A 13,649-nucleotide genomic window follows, 5' to 3' on the forward strand; every position below is an offset into this window, starting at 1 on the left:
ATGCATTCCCCCAGTGTGTGGCATTACCTCTTGTGTCATTCTCTACTTCAGTCCTCCAGCGATGCAAACAGCCCTCCAGGACAGACAGCTCCTCCTCCGTGATGTGCCTTGGTGCCGGATGCATTGGCAGGTCAGGGGGAATCCGTGATTGTGTGAATGGTTTATGTATTACTGATCTTTGTACAGGAGATGTGCTTGGGACATCTGATGATGAAGGCCCCTGCTGCTCTGTTGTGCTGCATTCATTCAAAGCATGGAATATAAAAATTGAATCATCACATAGACTAAAAGTTGCACCATAAAAATAAGCTTTTCATCTGAAAATGGGCATTTTAAAGGCATTTAACGATTTCCTTAAGTCCAATCCAGAACAGGTAACTACAATAGCAACATGGAATTAGTATTTAAATTCTGAAAGCTTTGTGGTGTATTACATATTAGCACAACAACAAAGTCTGTTTTATTTGAAACACTATGGAGCAATTTCAAATCATGTCATACATGTAAAAAACTGGTTTGAAACATTTACAGCCAAATGGCAGAGAGACAAATCACAGCAGTTTATCTTATGGCCAATGACCATACAATCCATAAAAGCACAAATTCTCAGTTTAATAACTTGATGTGTTTTATGCCTAGCAGAGATTTTCTAATGCCCTACCTACAACTTACATTAGCTGAACAGCAATAATGAAGGGACCTCTGATATTTATGCCACTCTGGAAATGTGCTACCAACTGATCTAAATTTGTTCCAAATCACTCGAACTCAAACTTCAAAGCAGCCATCTTAGGAAAATTCTGCAAGAGCAGCTGGGTAATAAAAATGAAGACTTGCTACAGATTCTTCTCTTTCCATCAGCTGGAGTATCAACTCCATATAATGACAATGTGTAAGAGGAATCTAAATATCTTGAATGCCACTGAATTTTTACTTTGTGTACAGCATCATGATAAAGCCTGAGAAACTTGGATTCTTCAGGAGTTTAGAAAGTTCTGAAAACATTAAGAGCTGAAAATGTCACTCCATATGACATGCTGTGGTGTTTCTAAAGATGGACAAAAATGTCACAATACTTACATTTCCACAAAAAAAACTTCCTATAAAGGAGTTTAAGCACTTTGTTACTTTTGGTATTGCATTTCATGCAAGTAATGGTAACTTTTAAAAGTTTGTCTTATCATCACAATTTCTGCTGGTATTATGTCAGTAAAGCATTGGAAATCTTTTTAAAGCCTTTTTAGATTCATGTACTTCACTTCTCCGAACAACAAATTTAACAATCTTGACTGACCCAGAAGACAGAACCCTACTGTCCAAATGCAATATACAAAGCGAAGTTATAAACTGTTAGTGTCCATTTATCAGAAGTTATACTATATTATCATATAATTATTTAGGTTGGAGAAAACTTCTATGATCGAGTCCAACCGTTAACCCAGCACTGCCAAGTCCAACACTAAACCACGTCCCTCAGTGCCACATCTACACATATTTTAAATACCTCCAGGGATGACTCCACCACTTGCCTGGGCAGCATATTCCATATGCTGCATATATCACAACCCCTTCTGGGAACACATGTTTCTTAATATCCATTCTAAACCTCCTCTAGTGCAACTTGAGGCTGTTTCCCTGTGTCCTGTCACTTGTTTTACCTGGGAGAAGAGGCTGGCTCCCACCTGACTACACCCTCCTGTCAGGGAGTTGTAGATAGTGAGTGATCAGGTCTCCCTTTAGCCTCCTTTTCTCCAGATCAAACATCCCCAGCTCCCTCAGCTGCTCCTCATCAGACTTGTGCTCCAGACCCCTTCCCCAGCTCTGTTCCCTTCTCAGGACATGCCCCTCAATGTCCTTCTTGCAGTGAGGAGCCCAAAAGTGAGCACAGGACTGAGGTGTGACCTCACCAGTGCCCAGCACAGGGGGACGGTCACTGTCCTGGTCCTGCTGCCACACCATTGCTGATACAGACCAGGTGCCATTGGCTTCTTGTCCACCTGGGCACAGCTGGTGTTCAGTCACTGCTGACCAGCACCCCCAGGTCCTTTTCTGATGGGCCTCATCTGCAAACTGACTGAGCATACACTCAATCCTCTATACTGAGTTACTAGCTTAAATAGGGCAAAAAACAACATTACTGGACATTTATCTGTCTGGTACTTTAGCTACTTTGCATTTAAGAAGTCAGATTATTTAGGTTCCTGACAAATTTGGTAAGATATGCAAACTGCATGGCAGAGAAGAAGCTTAGCTCCCAGGCAAAAAGTAACAGATAAACTGCATACCAGAAACCTTGATGCTATGCAGCACATACACACTGCCCAATTCAGATTCTTACACAATACACACGGGAATCAATGACCTCACCAGAATCTTCTGTCTATTTAGAATTGTAGATGGAATTGGGCTGTGCTTGAAAATAGTAATCTCCTTTTGAAGACATTTTTGTAAGTGCATGAAACAGACCCAGGTCATTAACATTTTTGTTTATTTAAGCCTGCCGTGCTGAAAGAAAAGAGCAGAAACTTTACACTACGCCTCCTTAGGAGATGCCCAGTTTTATTGGTCTGGTGAAGCAAGCAGCTGCACGTGCTCCCTCTCTCCCAGAGGCTGGTTTGCTGTGGCCTGTGCCCCGGGAAGCAGAAGGCAGCCCTTACCTGGGGGGTATCTGTGGCGGCAGTGTGCCGCTGGCAGAGGCACTGGCACCCAGGTCATCCACAGGGGACGTGCACACTGGCTTGCTGGAGGCGAACTCCAGGGCATACTGCAGGACATCTACCAAGGGGAATCGTTTAGGACCAGAACCATAGCTTAAATATCTGTTAACCACAAAACGTATTAATGCCATCACTCACAGATACAAAAAAAAATTAAAAAATAATTATTTTTTTTCTGATTGTAATTAATTAAAGTAAACCTTTCCTAGCATGTTTTACGAATCAGAATTACAACATTCATACACAGCTTCTAAAGAAAGGGTAAAAGAAAAGAGATATAGAAAGGAAATCTCAGGTAAATAAAGTGTATAATTGCAAAGAGTTATTCAAAGTAGCCCATAATACTATTTGCATTCACACAGTTATATATAGTACCGTTCTAATCTTTGTTGTAAAACTGTGAGGTACTCTTTGAGTCTCTTGATTTCATCCCGTTTAATTCTTGTTATTTCTCTGTTTTTGTGCATATACCTGTAAAAGAAGAAATTTAGAAAGTAGTGTAAGCCCATCGTATCCCAACAGTGAAAATGAGGTCTGTCTCCATCAGCCATACAGCTTAGTACTAATACAAACTCACACCCTCTAGAACCTACAACATACTCAGCACTAAAACACAACTGAGAAGAAAATGAGCTGTCCCTTCCACAACTTTCAGAAGATGCTTTTTCCCCAGTGTCAAAACCTCTGTTGATACCATGGATGACAAACATGTATTAGAAAGCCATTATTACAGAGATTCTAAATTAAGTAGTTTAAGTGGTAACCACAGAGCAATACTCCTGTTTCATTATTTAGGTTCACAAATAACATTCAGCATCTAACTGAAAGCCATCCTGGTATTTCTGCTCTGCAGAGAAACTGCATGCACTCATGCTGAGAATTGACTGCATGTTTGAAGAGTATCTGGAACACCACAAAATACCCAACTTTTTTATCCAATCCCTGTTTCCCAAACAGACCCATAAAGGTGTGATTTTTCAAGGTATTTTGCCAGTGTACACAAGTACCTAGCAATAAATGAAAGTGGAAGCAGGTTTTTGACACAAAGCAGCAGTATGTCTTAAACTGTGATCTATGTGTATTTTCTGAAACAGATTAAACCCATGAAAACTAACCTGTATAAATAGAACATATATTTACTGTGATTCAGGTGAGCATAAGACACATCATCAACTTAAACAAACTTACAAGATTTATTTTATATTCACTAGAATTTTGCTGATATTATACCGTACCTGTCTAGATACAAAATTGGAGGAAATTCTAATTTGTTGTGTATCTTCTCTGGTCTTCCCAAAGCCTGATTAAACTCAAATCTTGATAGCTCAAAAGTTAAGACAGGAGGAAGCTCTGTGAACCAGTGCTGGATGAAGAAAACAGAAATCCCCAAAATCAATGCCTTCCAATAGCAGATTATTTGGTAATAATGATACAATACCTGCAGACCGACACAGCTGTGAGAGAAACTTGTTTTAGAGGGTGGGTTAGTATAAGTTTTACAATGCTACCACCTTCTCCCTTCAGTGTAAACAGACCATTTTTTGCTCATGCTGCATAAGAGCTTTGCTAGCTGTGTTCCAGCAGGGGAGGCAGAAATACTTGTTCCATTCACATTTATTTTGTTCATGCAAAAGTCAGCTCTGCTTGAGCCTACCTGCCTTACCAACTGTTCTGTTCCTTTAACTCCTCAATGATATGGAAAGGGCTGTTTACACTGTTAGCAAGTGTTCTTCTTGCCACAGTTCTCTCAGGCTTGAAGTTTCTACTCATGTCTCTAATCACTGCTATCATCATCTTATCCCATTTGTCTCTGACTGCTCAGCAGAGGTCTAGCCATAGTCCTCTTTTCCTTTTTTACATACAATGTTTCTCAACCACAATACAAATTCAACTCCAGTTCCTGCACTGAAGATATTTTTTTTCCTCTCCATTCTCACACATAATAATCACAGTCTTCCCATTTAATAAAGTTTTGGGTGTGTTACCATCACCTGAAATCTCTCTGATTGCTGCAGACACCACTGACATGTATTTGTCATCAGTACCATAGCCCAGATGTGGGATTTGACTCAGGGCTCACTTCAAGATCTCCTATCCAGCCAAATGTCTTTTCATACAATACCTGGCAAGCAGCCTTTTCTTCCTGTGCTCACGACTAAAATTTCCTTGAAGCAGGATTTAAGTTCCTCAGGACAGAGAGTGTCTTCTTTTTCTGTTCCTACATTAGCCCACTTGCTGACACCCTGCTTTGTAACTGAGGCTTTCAGGTATCATGATAACAATACAAATAATGATAATGATACTAATAATAATAATAGTCAAGCTAAATACCCCATTAGAGTTGATGGTGGGAGTAAGGAAAAAAACCCAGAACGTTACTTTGAGGATCTTTCAACACATGTGAGTACCACATTATTATTCTCTTTAAGCTGTGATATCAATCAGCTTGGAGAAAAGTGACTTCAAGTCTTTGTTCAGTTGAGACAGACATGGTAAAGCTACAAGAAATTCAGAGTTCTTTAGTACTTCCAAACCTTCCAATGCACTGGAATCTCTTTCAGGCATTATATTTAAACATAGCTACTAAAAGAAGCAATATCACTATGGATTACTTTGGGGAAACATAACCAATTTACTTAGTTCTGGTAATAATGAAGCAATGTTTTTTCTAGAATAGGACTTAATACATTACTTTTCTTGATTTCCCACCATTGTCAACCTGCCATAAGACTATTTCACCTCTATTTCCACATGCTAAGAAGCCAAGCTGACAATTTCACAGAACTCAAAGCTTAACAGTATAGAGCTATACATCCTGCTGTTTCCCAGTTTCCCAATATTACAAGTTAAAAAAGCCTTAAAACCACAACAAAAAAACCCACAACACCCAAGTCTGACATTTCTAGTCAAGCATTTATAACAGAACTGACATTTTATGCATGAATACACACAGGTTATAACTGCAAGACAACCTTTAGTTCGTGAGATGAACAACTGTGCTCTTGTAGTTTCACCTTGCATGAAGAAACTAAACTTGGGATTGTACAAAGAAATTTTATGAGATTTTGCTTTCTTCAAATTATATTTCAGGAAATATGTTCATTGTAAAAGAGATGCCATAAAACATTTGTTGTAAAACACAGAATTGGCATCAGACTGAAGGATGATTTCACTGTGTGTCACTAGGCTTCACAATTAAAACCCCATGTGTGATTTGATTAAAGGAAGCAAAATTTCATCACTGCAAAAGACTGGCATCAAGGAAGAAATTACACCTGAACTTTTTATGTAAGTAGGAACAAGCCTCCTAAGATTTCACATCTTTAAAATAACTGTGATGAAGCATGAACAGCTGTGTAAAGAGAAAGTAGCTCAGCCTTTACTGGCAATGGGGATTCCCATCTGTACAGCTGGTGCCATGAACCATAAAAACCAGACATGAAACCCAAAGCAAAACAAAGGGCACTAAAACAACATCCCAAGAGGAGTCCACAGGAGCACTTAACTCACCTCCTGACCAGACTTTGCAGAGTTTTCTGAATGGAGAGATTCAATTTCCCCTTCAATCATTGCAGCTTCTAGGCACTCATGCAGATCTTTAAAGCCATTAACCTGTAGTGGATACTGGCCAAACATTTCTGTGTTTTCAAATTTTTTACCTTCACATGAAAAATTAAACAGTTAATGTTTTAGAACAAACAGTTACCTTGAAAAAAACTGTATCAATCCTAGGTCAATTGATCTAGTCTACTGAACAATGCCCACATTTTCTTATCGAACAATTTAATTATATGTCCAAAGACAATTTATTCAAAAACGTTGCTCAAACAATATTGAAAATTACTGCATTTTCCTTTTCAGCCCATTTTTTAATATTGTTTTAGCATCTTTTGGTAATGAGCGAAACTCAAAATTACTTGGCACCCAATAGTATGGGAAGTTTTACACATGTAAGTCCTCCCCTGAAAATAGGAGCTTTATAATACAAATGTATATTGTATCAGCAAAGTCAGTGGAATTGCTGGTATGAAAGAGCCCTTCCTGTAAGTAGATTTTGCAAAAATAAGCCACAAAAGAGAACATCCATTTCTGTCCTGAAAACAAGATTACAACTTGGTAACACTGTATAAAGATGTAAGGGCAAACATGAGGAGAAACATGGGGGACAAGTGATTTCATCCTAGAATTTAAATTTATTTCAATCTAAATTTAGTAACAAGTCTTGCATCTCCTTGTTTCTTTGCATTTGTTTGATTTTTACATATGTCCTCTATTAAAATGAGAATGTAAGGGACGAAAGTAGCTAAATATAAAGGAGCAAGAATGCTATCTACTAGCAAGAAATCTGCAGAATGGTTCTGAAATCTGACAACTCACTAGAAACATGTTCAAGGTCATGGAATAACTTAGAAGCCATTTAAAAGACTGTATCTGCTTCATTCAAATGCAAAAGTCATTAATTTGGAGGGGAGGCAGAATCACCAACATTAAAATGACTCAAAAATACTTTCACAGTATCTTGGAAATAGAGAACAGTACAATTCTGCAGATCTACTAGTTACACACAGATAAGATAAAGGGAAGCTTGTTGTACAGTCTCTTCCTCCTTAGTGCTCTCTCCAACACTGTCCTTGAGCAGGTTTCCATTGACTTGTTTTCCAACAAACTGTACTTTTAGGAGGGTGAGTTTTCCATATGAGAAATTGTGCAGAAGGAAATGCAGTAACTGAAGTTTTAAATTGCATTAAAATGAATCAGAGGAAGCATGACAGAACAGTTAGGTGAAATATAGTATCTTGCCTCCTGTACACCATTAGTAAGTGGTAACAGTGCCCTGATAATTTCTTCCAAGCATTTGCCCTCAGCATCTCACCCCAATTTCTGCTGCACTGAGAACATACACTCAGCTCCTGAAGGTTATGAAAACAGCCTTTGTGGATCCTTGCATTTCTGCTCAGTCTCATACCTGATCAGCCGTTTGTCACAGACAAATATATATATTCTCCACATCTGCTTCTGCAGAAGTAGCTAAAATCCTAAAACTGCATCAGCCACCTGTGTGCTTGGACAAGCACAAAACAGACATGACCAGAGAAGTCCAACTAAATTCTGATGCATACCTTCAAGTACACCTACTGCTAGAAATCGTCCATAGAACAACTCCACCATTGGGTTCTTTGGTTTCTCTCCATCCCTAAAAAAAACAGGATCTGTGTTAGTGCAAAAAAAATCCAAGTCAAAGCTGTAACCTTTGATTTATAAAACTATAAACAGACTATTCTAAATTCATTACAGAAATTATGCCCATTTTACTGTTAATTTAGTACTTTCCTCTAATGACAGTAACAATGATTCAGATATTTGCAGGGAAAAGCATATTCTGAAAACTAATTTTAGAAGTGTTTCATTTTATGACAATCTATGCAAAAACTGTACAAAATCCCTGTAAAGACTGTTTCTTCAAACACTATAGAAAAAAATCATGTATTCAAAAGAGTTTCCAGATGCTCACTAACACAAACAGTGAGTATTTCTGAGATGAGAAAAAGGAGAAAGGTTTTGAAGTACTTTAACTACAGGATCGGAAAGCAAAATGGCATTAAAATAAAAAAAGCCTAATTGATTATCTACAAAACATCTCTACTCTTCATATACTCTGGACTTCATGGAGCTAGATTTCTAAAATGAAATAAGAGGGTGAAAAAAAGACAAGTCATGGAAAAAAACGTATGACATGTATGGAGAAAACCACACTTGAATTAAAACAAGCTACAGAGTCAAAATTTTGTCAGCCATACAGATAACCGGATTTTTGGTCATTTGGTTTGCTTTTCTCTCATCCAAATGTTCAACATGCAGAACTAGAAAAAAAAAAATCTTACCTCTCTTCTTCAGCTTTAATTTGAAAGGCATCTTCTAGCCAATCTAATAATTTGTGTGTAAATTCACTAACATCTTGCTGTTAAAAAATAAAGTGATCAGTTCACATATGTAACAGAACACAACAAAGTGTCACTTTACACGAGTTTAGAAGAATTCCCTTCCCCCTCCACCAATGTTCCAAAATCACACAATGTCCAAAACTATGCCATAATTGTTTTTTTTTTTAATGAGTGGCTCTGGTGTCCCTCAGCAGTGACACTGTCCTGTGATCCTTGTTACTTGGGCTCAGCTTTCACACCATGCTAGTCCAAAGGCATCTCGTGAATCCCATTGTTCAAACCCTTTGGTATCTAGCAAGAGGTGACTAATATTACTTTCATCGAGCACTAAATTCAGTGTGCTGCTGTAATTAAACACCTCAGCCACATAACCATGTGGGAAAACAAAGTATCTGAAGGAACAGAATGTTTCTCCAAAAAAAAGCACATTAAGATTTGGGCAATAATTCTGAATATGAATATTTAGATCCTCCAAACCAGTATCTAAACAAGCAGTATAATGGGATTGTATATTAACAGTATAGCCCCAGATGTACTGTTAGATCAGAACAGTATTTCTCTTTCAAAAACCCCCAGACTTAGAGGCTAGACTAAATCCTAACAGCAAGAATGCTGAACTATTAGTTCATTTCTAAAATAATAGGAAGAAAACATATTGAATAAAATCATCCTATTATCTGGATTTTTTTATTTTTTTTTATCTTTCTAATAAATGTAACCAGAAATCACATAATATTATAGGAAAAGGTCAAAGACTGTGACAATTAGAAGCTGATTTTCTGTGGACATTTTAAAATTCTGTTGTCTATGGTAAACATTTCCTATTACAATATGACCATAAAAACATGCATAAACTTGAGTGAAAATACATGGAATTTACCTGTTGGGAATCATTTGATTTAAAAGCATCTTTAAGGATTTCAACTGCTCTTGATGGATCAACATATTTTCTCTTTGAACCAACTAGAAGTGCAAACAGGTACCTCAATTCACGCATGAAAGGCAGATTCCTATGTTCCTGTATGTGAAGAATGAAAATATTTAACAAAGTGATAACAGAAATCTACTGAACAGAAGCATTACCCAATAAACTGAGTAACATTATAACAATATATAATGTTACTTGTAGTACTACCTAGGTAATGCTGTATGCCTTTTACATGTCAGTGTTACAAAATAATGCAGCTCCCTGGGAAAAAAATTCCATTTCAGAAACTTAAGATCCCTGAAATTATATGCAGATGATACTGTTTATCTTGAAGTAGGTCTGAATTGACAACTGGACAAGTAAAGTTGCACTCAGGACAAAAATGTTTCACTCAAGACTTACAAAGCCTTAAGCAACACACTAAAACAATATGCATTATTTTATTGCAATTAGTATTCCTCTATACCTCTAGAAGAATTTCTTGTGAGCCTACACACTGTTTGGCACCTTTTCAAGCTTATTTTTTACTGAAGACTACATTTCTAAGGTCTACATTAACCTCTATTATTTCTCTTGACACAAGTAAAACAGCCTGCTCTTTCTACCCAATTCTGAAGTACAGTTTGTGTGACTATGGCACTCTTTTGCTGGTCTCCAGAAGAGAAGAAATACTTTCTACCTGCATAATGAAAAACAAATTAACTGGAACACAAATACCATAGATTAAATCACAGGTTACCAATGCTGTGGAGATTGGAAATCTACTCCTGAGTAGATAGTTGGCAAATTCTTGTGAAATTAAAATCCATGTATATACCATGTATATACCCCATATGTATTTAGAACAAAATATCATTCAAAGGCAGCACAGATGTCTGATACTGGTCAAATTGGAATTACTTGATGACAAACTATTTTACATGCTAATCAAACAGCAGACTTGTTCAGTCGCTCCTGTATCAATCCAGGAGGTATAAAGCTTTTTGTATGTAAAATCTGGTTTACTTCAGATTTAAAAAGTGCACAGAGAATTCAATGTGTTCCACATAATACCTAGGAAATACTTCTAGTCATGGAAATCTCTGAATTTAATCTGCTCTTCTTGTCCACCTTGCAAAATACCTGCTGGTTATAAACACCATTCACAGAAAAGGCTGCACTTCAGGTGCCACCCTAATTCAGCATCAAATAATCCTAATTTAAGAACAGAACCAATCTCTCATTTAGATACTTAAAGCACTATATAACTATATCTATAGTTATATATAGTTTTATAGCACTATGTAACAACAAGAGAAGAAAACAAACTGCAAAATACAAATTGTATTTTTCTTGCTATTTTCATAAAGTGTTGTATTGAAACAAATGGAATTTCAAATTTTAGATACATTTTATAAAGATGCTTCAATACCAGTGATAGTTCATATGCATAATATAAGTTATTATTAGAATACTCTAGATCTTGCCTTCTTTTTGTTACATCTGAAGTACATAGACATTATTATAATGCCTATTATAATAGTACATATTTTATGTACATACATATACATAGCACATTATCGCATTACCCAAATTTACACTACAACTTTGGCTGAGTTTTAGCTGTACTTGTAAGCCTTAGCTTGAACAACTGCCTACCAATGTCAGTATTACCAGTCATTATTATTAGTCAGGATTACTCAGAACAAATATCTACAAAGGCTACCAAAGTTCTCTAAAACTAGGGAAGTCCCTGCTGCTTTTGAAAATGCTCAATTTAATGCATTACACATAATCCTAGACCAGAACAAACCTTAAAATCTTCAAAATAAGGTGGGCCAGTCCCTAAGATAAGGTATTAAGTTCAACAAAAGGGCTTGCACATCAAAACAAATAACTGATGAAGTGATCAGCACACAGCTCTAATCTCTAAAAAAATCCTGTACATGCACCAACACAAAAAAAAATTAAAATAAGTTTTTAACTGAGCACTGTAGGAAAATTTCATAACCTAAGACATTCTCCATTTTATCACCTATCCTGCCTGCATAATTTCTTAATACCTGTTGAAATAAGTTATTATTATAAATGCTTTTAAATCAGTTTACATATTTAAAACACAGCAAACATTCATTATGGCCAATGAGTTTGCCAGGAGAGTGAGATAATGGTAATATTGCAATAATATCAGAACAGGCGGAAGGATGTGCTAACCTGGACCACAGTAACCCCTTTCCTCTGATAATAAAATATTTCCTGAAGATATCACTGAGGCCAACTATTTAGCCTTTTAGCAAAAAGATCTGTTCATGTGACAGCAAGGGCCAGGAGAACTGGGACAACCAAGAAGCAACTTTGTTCTCGGCAACTACTCTCTAACTACAGAGAACTGCATTTGTTCTACAGAAAGAAACCAGGGAAGACAAATTATTTTCAAATTAAAAAGACCAAGATCAAATTGAAGATTTTAAGTGAATGCCCAAATCCAGAAAATCAAAGCCAACTAGCTGACATAAATATATATGAGATAAATGGGTCTGCTGTTTGTTTGGGGGATTTTTGGAAATAAAAAATTATACCAATGACTTCTGGATTAAAAAGCTTACATGCCACATTATTCATTTGTGATTTGGATGTGCATTTGGATTCAATATATTGATGGGAAAGAACAAACACCCTGCTCTGCAATATTCCCTGAAGTACAATCACATGCTTTAATTCTAAATCAAGAGATTGTCATGACCCCAGCATTAAACTCTAATTCCCACCAACTGGAAGAATAACAGGATGTAAACCCAAGTATTCAAAATCTGGGATTATTAAAACATGATCTTTACTAGTAAGGAAATTTGATCCTGGAGAATGTCAGTCCCATATGGTAGTTAATGCTGGAATAAAAACAAAACCAAAACTAAGGCAAAATAGTTTGAAAATAAGTAAGCAGCTGGAAATAAATTCCAGGGCTTTACTTTTTTCTCTATTGTCAACTGGAAACTTACATTACTACTGGAAATCAATTTGCCTCTAATTGCCTTCACTTAGAAAGAAATAAAGGCACCATTTTTGGGGGTATGCATGCTCATGTCTTCTATCTGCCTAAATTCCAACTAGTGAAGTGATTCCTTATCCTAAATTCTCCTCAACCCTTTTTCAGCAGTAGATAAGAAAGATGAGTACACTAATTAATAGTGTTTCTTCATTCTGGAATGTAAGTTAAGAAAGGAGAGGACACAAACTACTGCAAGAGATTCTTTCTAGCAGGTTTGCAGAAAGCAAGGTTCCTGCACAAATTCATGCACTTGCCTGCACCATTTCACACCAACTTACTGTCTGTTATGGTCAGGATTTCTAAAATAAAGCACTTTGAAACAGCTAAAGGCATTTGGCTGCAAGTATCAATGCTTGGGCAAGATGTTTATGAAGACACCAGATTGTTATCAGCTATTTCATACCACTTTATAGATGCCAATTACTTTTCATATGCTGAAAAATGAGCACAGAATTTCTGAATGCTGAAGGGTATTACTAAAACAAATTACATGATGAAAAATTAAATACTGGGCAGAAAGTCAATCTAAAAATAATAATAATAATAATAAAAAAAATTAGTACAATTCTTTGTAAAGCATGGCTTAGTTTTTTTATTAAAATACACTGCTCCATCCCCACCTTGTGTTGGGAACACTACTCGTGTTTTATTTTCACATCATCTCATGACCTAATGCAATATGATTTCCAACCAAAAAAAAGTGACTTCTTGCACTTTGAATGTGGTGAGGAAAGAAGGGGGTAGAGCAGGGGAGAAATTATCCAGTCCTGACTGAACATTTAACTTCCCTTTTATGGAACATACCCAGAGGTTTAGAAAATGGACACTGCCTTCTCTTCGTCTGTTTTCTTTTGCTTCTCTAATTACAGCTCTTACTTTTGATAGGGAACATTCCAGAGAAGCCTGAAGGGACAAAAAACTAAGAACAGGCTGACAAGACATTCCCTTTTCTTTAAATCTGACAGAAAGGGGCAACAGGCAATAGTCTAATTTTCTGTGAGGATGGTGAGGCACTGGCACAGATTGCCCAGAGA

General features: G+C 36.8%; 1 protein-coding gene across 4 annotated transcripts in view; it reads right to left on the reverse strand.

Moving 5' to 3' along the window:
- The window catches only part of USP25 (ubiquitin specific peptidase 25), a 90,621-nt gene that overhangs the window by 25,064 nt on the left and 51,908 nt on the right, over window positions 1-13,649 (reverse strand). For all 4 annotated transcript variants that reach the window (XM_014253582.2, XM_014253581.2, XM_014253580.2 and 1 more), the window contains 8 exons: window positions 9,540-9,677; window positions 8,600-8,676; window positions 7,838-7,911; window positions 6,228-6,376; window positions 3,953-4,080; window positions 3,093-3,188; window positions 2,658-2,819; window positions 28-236 (listed from right to left, as the gene is read on the reverse strand). In XM_014253582.2, the coding sequence (XP_014109057.2) occupies window positions 28-236; window positions 2,658-2,819; window positions 3,093-3,188; window positions 3,953-4,080; window positions 6,228-6,376; window positions 7,838-7,911; window positions 8,600-8,676; window positions 9,540-9,677 (1,033 nt within the window). The remainder of the gene's footprint in view (window positions 1-27; window positions 237-2,657; window positions 2,820-3,092; window positions 3,189-3,952; window positions 4,081-6,227; window positions 6,377-7,837; window positions 7,912-8,599; window positions 8,677-9,539; window positions 9,678-13,649) is intronic.

The sequence above is a fragment of the Pseudopodoces humilis genome, chromosome 2 (genome assembly GCF_049639895.1).
Source record: "Pseudopodoces humilis isolate 2021_Gansu_Grassland_sample_001 chromosome 2, ASM4963989v1, whole genome shotgun sequence".
NCBI lineage: Eukaryota > Metazoa > Chordata > Aves > Passeriformes > Paridae > Pseudopodoces > Pseudopodoces humilis.